Here is an 11,309-nt window from a genome sequence, read left to right on the forward strand (position 1 = left end):
TTTTTGTTTAACTATAATAACCTTGTTGGAGAACCGTGGTTTTACACGGTAGCGGCGCGCACACATGCTGTATAGCTCGCAGGACCGAGCATTCACTGAACAGACATGCACAGTCATATAAAATGGGAGGAACACGAGTGTGCAGCTTAAGTAATTCACTGATGTCATGCAAACCGTGGACGGGAAGCCAAATGTTATATAAGCTGGCTGTTAAAAAAACCACCAGCATCCTGCCAAAGCACACAGAGAGTGATGTAATGTCAGAATACACACACACCGTCATAGTCAAAATACAGTATGTTTGACCCATTCAGGAAAATATAGCTTATAATCCCATTTCTGTACTTGCCTGATTTACGAGGATGTTTCTCATTTAACACGCCGCTGCCTCGGCGTCTACGCTCCAGACTGAAGCACATACTTTCGTCGCTTTAAATCTCTATTAGTCACGGACGGGTTATGCTTTGAACATGCAAGAAGAGAACAGAATCAGTGGTTATATTATGTAAAAGAAATGTTTATTCTCATGATTCACACACACACACACACACACACGCACACACACATACGGTACATCATTTCAACCAACATAAAAAGTGCAATATGCATCGAAACTACAGCAATGTACAGTACAAAAGTTACTGCATAAATATAAAAAAAAAAAAGAAAATGGTTACATAACTGTGAAGTAACCCATTGTGGTCTCGGTCACGCCGCCGCCGCGACAAAAGCTTTAGAACCCATCGATGATATGAGCGTAAAAAGCTTCAACAGCTATGAGCCCGACGACTCCAGCAGACGAGTCTCTGTCGTGTTTCTCCCCAGAAAAGGTGCAAAAAGGTGTGACAGCATTTAAATCACCAACATGACATGATTCCTATTATTATTGTTACGATTCACATGTTTTCAACAGCTTCAATGGCGTTTTCCAATTTGTGGAGACAGCAAAGCAACTTTGGTCTTTCACATTTCAAAAATAATTAAAAATAAAATAAAACAACAACAAAAAACTAAATAAAAGCACAAATGACAATTGGCAAACCTCGAGGATGAATATAAGAACGTTCTGTTTATAAAGTTTTTAAAGTGTTTCTGCTCTTCAGGTAAGATAAGACTTCAAGCTTGGGGGGGGGACCCCCGAGATACATGACATGATTGGACTGACATAAATTCTCACTTCCTGTCACATTTGACATTTGTAGTATGATTAGGGCTGCAACTAACGATCATTTTCATAATCGATTAATCTGCCGATTATTTTTTTTCCATTAATCAAGTACTTGTTTGGTCCGTAAAATGTCAGAAAATGTTGAAATTATGATTTTTAAATGTCTTGTTTTGTCCAAAAACAACTTCTTTGTTGACAATATTCACATTTAAGAAGCTAAAAATCCCTCAAACAGATTAATTGACTATCAAAATATTTGTCAACTAATTAAGTAATCAATTAAATCCCTTTAACACTGAGCGTATAACAGGCGACACATTATTACTCAGTGGTTTGTGCTATCGGATAAATTCCAACGGTTTCTGAAAGCTGAGAAGTTGCACGTCAAAGCCAACATTGTGGTTATTAAGGTAATTTCACTCATGTTGTTGCAGGAATCAGAGTCTTTGTTACCAGAGAGGAGACAGTTGGAAAAACGCTTGTGCATAGTTTACGTTGTTTTTTTGGCCTGTTTTTACACATTGAGACAAAAAGTCAAACCAATGTTATTTTAATTATGTCTATACTGTCCAAATTTCAAACGTACACTATTTTAACATGCAGTAAATTTTAACTGCTAGATATTGACAGCTATTCTGAAAGAAAGGGCAAAAACACTTACTCACAGACATGTTCTGGCCCTTTTATGGTTATAAGCAAAAAAACAAAAGTCCAGACAGACATTTTGAGGCTAAGGTGTTAAAAGGTTAATAATTTAATATTTGTTGCAGCCCTAATTATGATTTCAAGCCATGCAGCGTGACTCCACACGCTCTCTGCTCGCCCAAAAAACACTGTACACTGTCGGGAATGATGATGAGGTCAATAACATTACACTTAATGTTATTTTGGAAGATAGCTTGCCGTGTACCAGTATTCACAAAAAGCAGTGCAAAGGAACAACAACAAACGCAGAAACGTTGTTTTCTGTGCTGTGTTTGTTGAAAACAGTGAGAATGTCTCTGGCGAAAACAAAGCCCCCGACCTTCACACAACCTGCCGCCATTCATCCCCGTCCACTCACTCAGAGAACACTCACGCAGCCGAGCATTAACACACACACACACACACACCTCTGCATTACATTTTGTTAAAAAAAAATGATTTCCTCACTTTACCTCGCCGTCAGCAAAATGAACTGGACTGAACTCCAGCCCAGCGTTTGTCTGAGAAAGAGCTCCATGAATGCAACATGAGGTAACCATTCATTTTTAACCCCTTGAGCATCTAAAACATAAACTGTGCGGTAAACAACTTTACATATATTTAACACTTAACGTTCTTGTCAAGCTCCACTGAGGGATTCAAGTTCATCAACGCGCCGGCTGCTACTTTGTATCAGATAGTACATTTAAATCCTATTTGCCAATGAAAACTGTGACTTAGTACATATCAGGTACTAACTGTGGTCGGAGTTAAAGGTTAATATTCTTGTACCTTCTCGTCCTGCAGTCAAACACACAACAGTCAGTGTGCCTCTGGTCTCGTAGGTAAGGCACTTTGTTTGTCCATGACTCAAACCATGTGAGAGGTGAACTGATGGCTTACACACTCGTCAGATACAGCAATATGACTTTTATAAATGTGAACAGCAGTTTGAGAAACAATGTGGCAAAGGAGTGTGTACAACAGTTGGCATCATTGTTTTCTTTTTTCTTTTAAACATTTTTCAACTCTTTCCTTTTTCAAGAATATATGTACAACTATCTGCAGCTCCACAAGATGACACACGGAGGGCTGGGTGAAGCGTATGTGACCTCCACGTGGTGTGTCAGCTTCTGGGCTCACCTGGTAGTGCTCTCTCGGGAGTGGACAGTCCCTTGTAGGTGGTGGGGGAGCTCCACTCCCGGCCAGGGTCTGGCTCTGGGGACAGTGAGAGGAGCAGCAGTGTTCCTGCATCTGAGGAGCAGACTGAACACAGGTCTTCAGAGGAGAAGTTGAGGCTGCCCAACTTGGCCAAAGAGTTGGACCTCTTCAGCCTCGAGGGTACAGTCAGACCCGCAAGCCTCATGCGGGTCTCGATTTCCTGCGCCCTCTGGCGAACAAGGCCGGGTTTCCCCCTGACGCTGCGCAGACTGTCAGTGCTGGAGCTGCGTGTCAGGGTGGAGCCATGAGGTGAGGAGGTAGGAGTGAGCAGCCCAGATCCCACCACCCCCAACAAGGCTTCATTGGTCGGTGGCATCACCAGTGGCTCTAACCTCACTTGGCATGGTGTCGAGGACTTAATAATGTCTCCAGTAAAGCTGGAGAATTCCTCTCCCTCCTCAGTGCAAAGGGGGCTCTTATTGGACTTTTGGCATGCGTGCAAAGGCTTCAGAGAGTGTGGGCAATCTTGTGACGAACCTGAAAGTTTCTCCAGTCTCTCTGCACAACGGCGGACCAGCCCAGATCTCCCCAGCTGTGAAAGGGTCTCCTGCGGTTGGCCAAGGAAACAAGCCACTGCAGACGTCGCCTCCTCGAAATCCATTCTCACCAGCTCAGGAAGAGGCTCCGCAGACCAACTGTTGTCAGGCTCAGTATTTCCTTCCAGCAAGACACCACTGTCATCAGGATGTGGGGATTCTTCTGGCTGCTCCTCTCTGTCGATTAGAGCTGTGGGTGTGGAGGCGGCACAGTTGGCACAGTCACACAGAGGGTCACAGGAGTGCGACAGCCCCACTGAAGACGCAAGGCCTTCAGAGGAGGTACGGGACTGTGGGAATGAAGCACTTGACACTTGAGGAGGAATGGGTTTAAGGCAAAGCGTAGAGGTCGGGGTTGAAGATCCTACTTTCTGAAGGGACTTCGATTCTGGCCATGACGGTGTAGAAGAATCAGCAGGAGGGAGGATGGAGGAAGGTTTTCCCTAAATAAACGGGGGAAAAATAATGATTAAAAATAAGGATTCGTTTTTTTGTGAAACTGTATCTTTAAACAAAGATTATTGACACTTACACTGTGGTTATATGAAGAGCTCAAATGGTTGTTGTTGTTGGAATTTTCATTGAGGGTCGCCAAGTCCATGCCATCCTCTCCTCTGCCTCCTCCCCCGCCCCCTCCATCATCTGGCTGCATCAGCACCTCCATCTCTGCCTCCTCCTTTTGCACCTCCTCCTCGTCCTCCTCCTCCACTGTGCTGAACTCCAGCCTCAGACGCAGCTCCTCCAGGGGCTCAGGGCAACGACTACACGTCTGTGCAGCGGTTCCTTCTGCCGTCGGCCTTAAGTGAGGGAGAGGCAGGGCTTCACGCCCATCAAAGGCCTCGTCGTCCAGCAGCGCGTCTCGCTCGACGTCCTCGATTTCTATAAAGACCTTTTCCATGCCGAGAAGCGGGGGGCCACGCACGGGCGTCGACGGTTCGCTGTCGAGTGCCGAGTCAGAGAGCCGGCGGAAATAGTAGTTGTTGTAGGCGGGGTCAATATCCAGTGAAACAGTCCTGCATGGGGAGGGGCATGCTGCACCTTTATCAGACAGTGCCTCATCACAGCAGGGAGACATGCCTGGCTCAGGGGTCAGGTGACCTCTGGCCTCGCCTTCACAGCACTGGGCCTGCTGTCCTTCCGACATCTCACAGTCTGCATCTGGATGCCACAGTTTGTTGTGCCTCTGTTTGCTGGAATCAAACACAGAAACACGAGAGCTCAGACGCAGAAAAGAGGAAACTTCTTTCACACAAAAATGAGCAGGTCTGAGGTCTTTTTTTTTTAACCCGGGTGAACCCGATTAATGAAGGCAATTAACATAATTCCCATTGCCAGTGTTATTCTGCCTTATTTTTTTCACTTGTGGGTGAATTGTGACATCACAAATGTGCCAGAAACATTACAAGGATGAAGAAAGAAATAATAATAATAATGACACCACCACTATGGAGCTCAGTGACAGTTTTAGGGCTCCAGTACTTTTGGTCTTTTGGTTCTTTTGGTACTTTTGGACTGTTTGGTCCATAAAATGTCATAAAATGTTGAAAAATTAATCTGGAATGATGTTCTCAAATGTCTTGTTTTGTCTACAAACCAACATGATTCAGTTTTAATTATTTCTTAGTTATACGGAGCAAAGAAACCAGAAAATATTCACATTTAAGAAGCCTAAAAATCAGAAAGCTTGTTTTAATTATTATAAAAATACTAAAACTGATTCATCAATTATCAAAATATTTGACGATTAATTTAGTTTTCAATTAATCATTTGTCTGAAACACTTTGAACTGGTAGTTAAACTGATCAGATTCATGAAATAAAAAATAACCACAAACCACAAACATTCATTGATAAGTGATCGGCTTATTTGTGCATGTTGCACTTTGCATCACGGCAAAAAATGAAGCAGATGAAGACAAAATCAGTGTGTTCATCTGGGTGTTCCATTCCCACTCATGCTGATCAGAGCCAAGGCCAATAAAAATCTGTGTAAACTGAGTCATCGGTCCTGGGAGTGAATGCCGATTACACACATTCCCACTAGTCAAAAAACAAGGTTTCAATTGTTTTTTTAACGAGTGGGAATGGGGTATAAACAACACACCAAGAGTGGAGCTGTACCTGGCGTCCAGGATGCCCTCATACTCTGCCAGCTGTCTCATGAAACCTGAGTTTGGTCGCGTGATGCTCCTCTTTTGCTTGACAAAGTTGTACGCCTTCTCCAGTGACCAGTCGAACTCCTTCATGGCGTAAGCGATGACAGTCGACGCAGATCGACTGACACCCATCTTGCAGTGAACTAGACATTTGGACTGATTCTTTCTGTGGGTAAGAAAAATTAAACACAATCAAAATACTTCACTATTAGATTAGATTTTGTCAGATTTTGTCAAACACATCATGGATAAATCCCTCCATTACTGAGTTATCGTCTGCCGTAATCAGATCTCCCATATCACATGTTAAGATCTCAACAATTTGAGTATCTACAATCACAAACAAACTCCTCCTGTGATAAGATATGTTTGTAGTTAACAGATAAATCCATGAGTAACATGCTCACTCCTCCACTTAGACTCACTTTGCTTTAACAATAAAGTTGTACGTGTCATTCCAGTGAGCCAGAAGGTCAGTGGCCTCCTCATCGTAGACACGTATGTTGTGATAACTGAATGTCCCTGGAAAGAAGTTGTCTATCTCCCGTGTAACGTTGAGGATATAGCCCACCCTGGGAAGGAAAGATAAAGTTAACTCATCAACAACATTCTTCCTCGCTCAAATCAAAATAAAAAATATGTTTTTGCGAGGGGCTTATCTTAGCTCCTCCATGGTAGAAAACAAATCACCCAGTCTCTTGCAGCTCCTCCAAATTAGACGCATTCCACTCAGAGCCCTGAAAACAAATGAAAGAGAATACAGTTTGGACTCAGTGGTTTTATTTTCAAATCTGTGTAAAACTGTTCTTCCTCCAAAAACAATGATGTCACAGGAAGGATGACTCAAACCAAACTAAAATCAATTCTAAAACAGTCAGGAACCAGTAAAGAGCAGTCAGGACTGGACTGATGTGAAAATGTCTATTAAAACCAGTAAGAATGAGTAGCTTTTATTTATTGCAGATGAATTTCCCCATGGGGGAATATAAAGTGTATTGCATTATATCGTATTATAGTTATATTGCGTTAGACTGTAAAAGAAATTTTATCAACACAAACAACACAAATGTTGACAGGTGTTTTTGTGAGCAGTATCAGTTGTCCTTACCAGGTAGACGTGGTCAAAGATGAGAGTGGCTTTGTCCATCTGGCCCAGGATCAGCAGCATCTCATTGTCAATGAACTCTTTGTACTCCTTCAGGTTGCAGTTCATATTTTGCTCCAACTCTGTACGAATCTGGAAAAGCATGATTTGAATGTGGATTATTTATTTTTTGTTGTGGGAGTGTTTTGTGTACGACATACTAACACAATAACTACAGTGTTCTTCAGCAGTTAGCTGTGGAGCGACAGGTCAAATGTACCTGTTTGCAGGTGACGTTCTCGAGATCCTGGCATGTCATGATGCTTCTGAGTTTGGCTTTAATAAGGCACTCTGTCCTCTCTCGCTCTGAAGGCCTGAGAAAGATCCCACTATCGTCAGTTAACTAAGTTAACTAAGAAAAGGTGTAAGAGTGATTTGTTTCTGTCTTTCATGAGGAAGCTGTTTAAAATGTACGAGTGATTACTGACTTGTCCACAAACATGGAGGGCGAGTCTGGCCGAGTGGTTTCCAAGTCTTTCATGGCGTTCCACTCGTTGATGCAGCTCTGCTCCGAAGCAATGCAGCTCTCATAGTAGCCCATCCAGGTGAGAGCCATTCCCCCAGGGAAGTAGTTACACCTGCGTGACACCTCACAGGCTTTGTGCAGCACCTGCAGAGCTGACCTAAATGGTAGATTAAAATTAAATAAAGAAATTACAGGTTAAAGGTATAAGTAAATTACCTAAACTTGATTTAATGAGCAACTGTACTACAGAACTACTATTAGATTTGTAGTTTTAGCAATGACATAGTTATTTCTCAATCTTATAATTAGAATACAACCAGAAAATACATGAAATGTGTATGCAGAACCGAAAAACTAAACAAAACGGAGACTATTGTTCAAGCGACTTTCCCTTACTCTTGAACAACAGCAGAAACCCGACTAATTCAAAACACCTGTATTTATTTATGTGAAAAAAATGGCTATTATCCAGGACAGGCTTAAGCACTACATGCACATGTTATGTGAGTTTAAGTCATTGGAATCTTGCTAATATACTAAAACCACCTTTCAGTCACATCGATCCATTGAAAATGCCAAAGATCACAGTATTTGACAGATATTAAATTATAATTTTGCATCAGAAAGACCACTCGCAAAGGGAAAAATATTGATTAAAACTATTCAATCTGGGGCCACACGGTGGTGTAGTGGTTAGCACTCTCGCCTTGCAGCGAGAAGACCCGGGTTCGAGCACCGGTTGGAACAAGGGCCTTTCTGCATGGAGTTTGCATGTTCTCCCCGTGTGTGCGTGGGTTCTCTCCAGGTACTCCGGCTTCCTCCCACAGTCCAAAAACATGCAATGTGGGGATTAGGTAAATTGGACACTCTAAATTGACCATAGGAGTGAGTGTGAGAGTGAATGGTTGTTTGTCTCTATCTGTGTGTCCCTGCGATGGACTGGCGAACTGTCCAGGGTGTACCCCGCCTATCGCCCGATGTAGCTGAGATTGGCACAGCACCCCCCGCGACCCTCTGGCAGAGGATAAAGCGGTAGATGATGACTGACTGACTGACTATTCAATCTGCATTTCCTTCTGAAAAGCATCTGATTGGGAACAGTTTTATTTTTCCAAACCAAAACTTTTCAGTTGTCATGATTTCTTTGTCTAATATTCACATTTAAGAAGCTGAAAAATCAGAAAGCTTGTTTTAATTATCAAATTAAGATTCATCTGAAAAATTGTTGCAGCCCTATTATAGAGAAAACATGGGATTGACAGAGAGGGAAATAAAAGAAAGCCCAAATACAAAAACTCTAGGAAGTGCTGAAAGAACTGTGCTGTAAGACGTTACTGGAGAAAACTTCAATACCATCTCCCCAAATGCCATTTTGTTTTTAAATCATAAGAAAAAGGACTTGCATTGTTCATGCCAGCTCCATGTTCATGCCATGTTCACTCCATCTTCATGCCAGCAGGTGGCAGAATGATTTGGCACTGCCTCAACCTGATGCCTCACTGCAGCAGTGCGTGTGTCTGTCCAGAGATTTATTATAGTGTGTCATGACGCTACAGTGCTGTAAACAGCCACTGTGGCTCCAGAGGTTGTTAATTACTCACCACATAGCCTGCACCGACACGGGTTTGAAGACGTGAGTCCGACCAGCCGTGTTCACCGTAAAACCCCTGAGGAGCAAAACAAAACAGATGGTCACTTATTGAGCTGCAGCACCACGGAGCAACAGTACATGTGTATCAACTAACTTCACTCCCAGTGATGAACAGTGGAGATGAAGTGTTGTTTAAGAAACAGAGATGTGTCTGTGGGTTTAATATTGCAGCTGTGTATACTCTCCTGACAAAAGTACAGGGGGAAAAAAAACAAACAAAAAAAAAAACTCACCCATCTCCATCCAGGTGGATCTTGGTATCGCTCCACAGAGGTAGCACCATGCCGATTGAACAGCTTTTGCTGGCAGGATGAAAATAAGAATGAAAAAACAAAAAAACAGAAGAAAACAAACTACTACTCCCTGGAATGCTTAAAGTGTAAAATCAGATTTTCCAGATTAAAATGCACTGCCTTACAATGGCTACATTCCAGGATGACTTGAGTCTGTGCAAAATGAGAGGAGGAGATAATGTTTTGAATATGTTACAGTATTAAATCTAGACCAGTGAAAGATCATTACATATAAATAAATACGTTTTTAATTTCCAGTTTTGTAATTAAAGTTCAAAATTGCTGTAAAATATATAAGACAGATTTCAAGAAATACTTATAAGGCATAATACTAAGTCATAGCGTTTAAAATTGTATGTGTATTTCAGTATTTGCTCTCGGTGTTGATTTGTTCATTATAATTCATAAATTGTGATTTATGGTGATGGATAATTACGCACTTTGCTTGATGCTCAATCTTTCAAATATGACATGGAGTCCAGCTGTAATAATCATATGCATGTGATGAATGATATGCAAGTTCAATAATAAAGTGAAGTGGACTGATTATTAATCTGCACTGAATTTTTGTGCCCCCATGTTCACATGAAAACAATAATATATATATGGGAATTATTGATCCTGGTCTTGTGTGTCGATCAGTCATGATATAAGTTTTGGGTTTGGAGATTTCAATGTGGCCCTGATGCATTTAACAAGTTTAGAAATGGCTGGTCTTGACAGATGCCCTTCAGAGTATAAATCATGTGTGATAATATGCATACACAGCAGCCCCAGTATGAATTATCAATGAACCAACAGGCATAGAAAACAGATTACAAATCCTGAACACATCGGGTTATTTCATACCAGTCTTTGCTTGTAAAGTCGATTCCCAGAAGGATGTTCTCCTCCGTGTCCTGTCGCCCACTGGTGTACACCACCACCATGTACCGCACACGGTCTGACCACGCACTCTCCAGCCGCACCGCCTGCAAAGAGAACAGACATTTGAAGGCACTATGTCACATAAATTCTGTAATGTCATGACTTTCTTGATTTTCTTGTTTGAACCGGTTCAAAAATGTATGGACTTAAAACCACTGTTAATTTAAATAACTCAAATAACAAACAACCTTTACACAAGAGAAAAACTGAGTTCCCAAAACAGAAAATGCTCACACATGTCACTGACTCCCCATGAGGTTTAAGGCGTTATTATTGGCATTTTCATCTTGAACGTTATTCCAACAAAGTTTTTCAGCAGACTGGGTATAAATCGAGCATCCTGTTCTGCACATTCCCTCCAATATTTGACATTCCCTAAGTGTTATAAAAATCCTCATATTTATTTTCCGAGAGAATTCTCTCGAGTATTTTGAGTGTGTTGTTTTAAAGATTTGTTTACATGTTTCTGTCCAGCCCTCATCCAAGCGTATTGTTCCCAGTTCCTGCTCCCATTTTTCATTAGTGTTAACCACATTGTTGTTTTGTTCCCTGTAGAATTTTGAGATTTTTTCCATTGTTGATTTTTCTCTTTTCTCCCAATAATTTATGGCTTCTTTGGTTCCGTTTGTCTCGATTGCTTCGAATTAAGGAGTTTATTAATGCTGCATATTTTTTGTGACTTTTTGACTGATAATTGAAATGGAGAATTTCTGTAAAAGTGGTTGATGACAGACTTTTGTTTTACATAACTGGGTGTTTCCAAAGTAGCACCAATCAGCGGTCAAAAGTCACTTCTACTAAAGATGACTTCTCACTCCTAAAAAATGCTGCAGCAGTAAATATGGTGATGCAAACTGGACACGACAGCATGTGCGATCTTTTTTTTGTTTGTTGGTTTGATACAAACTTGATGTAACAGGGTAACCAGGTCCTCGGGGTGAGAGTGTACAGAGCCAGTAAACACGAAGTGCCTCTCACCAGCACATACACACCATGGAAACATTTGGTAATGCTCTCCTGAGCTAATAATTACACTGAGCAAATAAGTATCTTAAGTACACAA

General features: G+C 41.7%; 1 protein-coding gene across 1 annotated transcript in view; it reads right to left on the reverse strand.

The window, feature by feature from the left end:
• Positions 1 to 472: 472 nt before the first annotated feature.
• The window catches only part of ssh1a (slingshot protein phosphatase 1a), a 22,650-nt gene continuing 11,813 nt past the window's right edge, over positions 473 to 11,309 (reverse strand). The window contains 11 exon segments of the mRNA XM_058635900.1: positions 473 to 4,052; positions 4,142 to 4,799; positions 5,731 to 5,931; positions 6,191 to 6,337; positions 6,456 to 6,502; positions 6,874 to 7,002; positions 7,130 to 7,223; positions 7,338 to 7,532; positions 8,977 to 9,042; positions 9,260 to 9,328; positions 10,169 to 10,290. Of these exon segments, the coding sequence (XP_058491883.1) occupies positions 2,979 to 4,052; positions 4,142 to 4,799; positions 5,731 to 5,931; positions 6,191 to 6,337; positions 6,456 to 6,502; positions 6,874 to 7,002; positions 7,130 to 7,223; positions 7,338 to 7,532; positions 8,977 to 9,042; positions 9,260 to 9,328; positions 10,169 to 10,290 (2,802 nt within the window). The 3' untranslated portion in view covers positions 473 to 2,978.

This window comes from Solea solea, chromosome 8, assembly GCF_958295425.1.
Source record: "Solea solea chromosome 8, fSolSol10.1, whole genome shotgun sequence".
Classification (NCBI taxonomy): Eukaryota; Metazoa; Chordata; class Actinopteri; order Pleuronectiformes; family Soleidae; genus Solea; species Solea solea.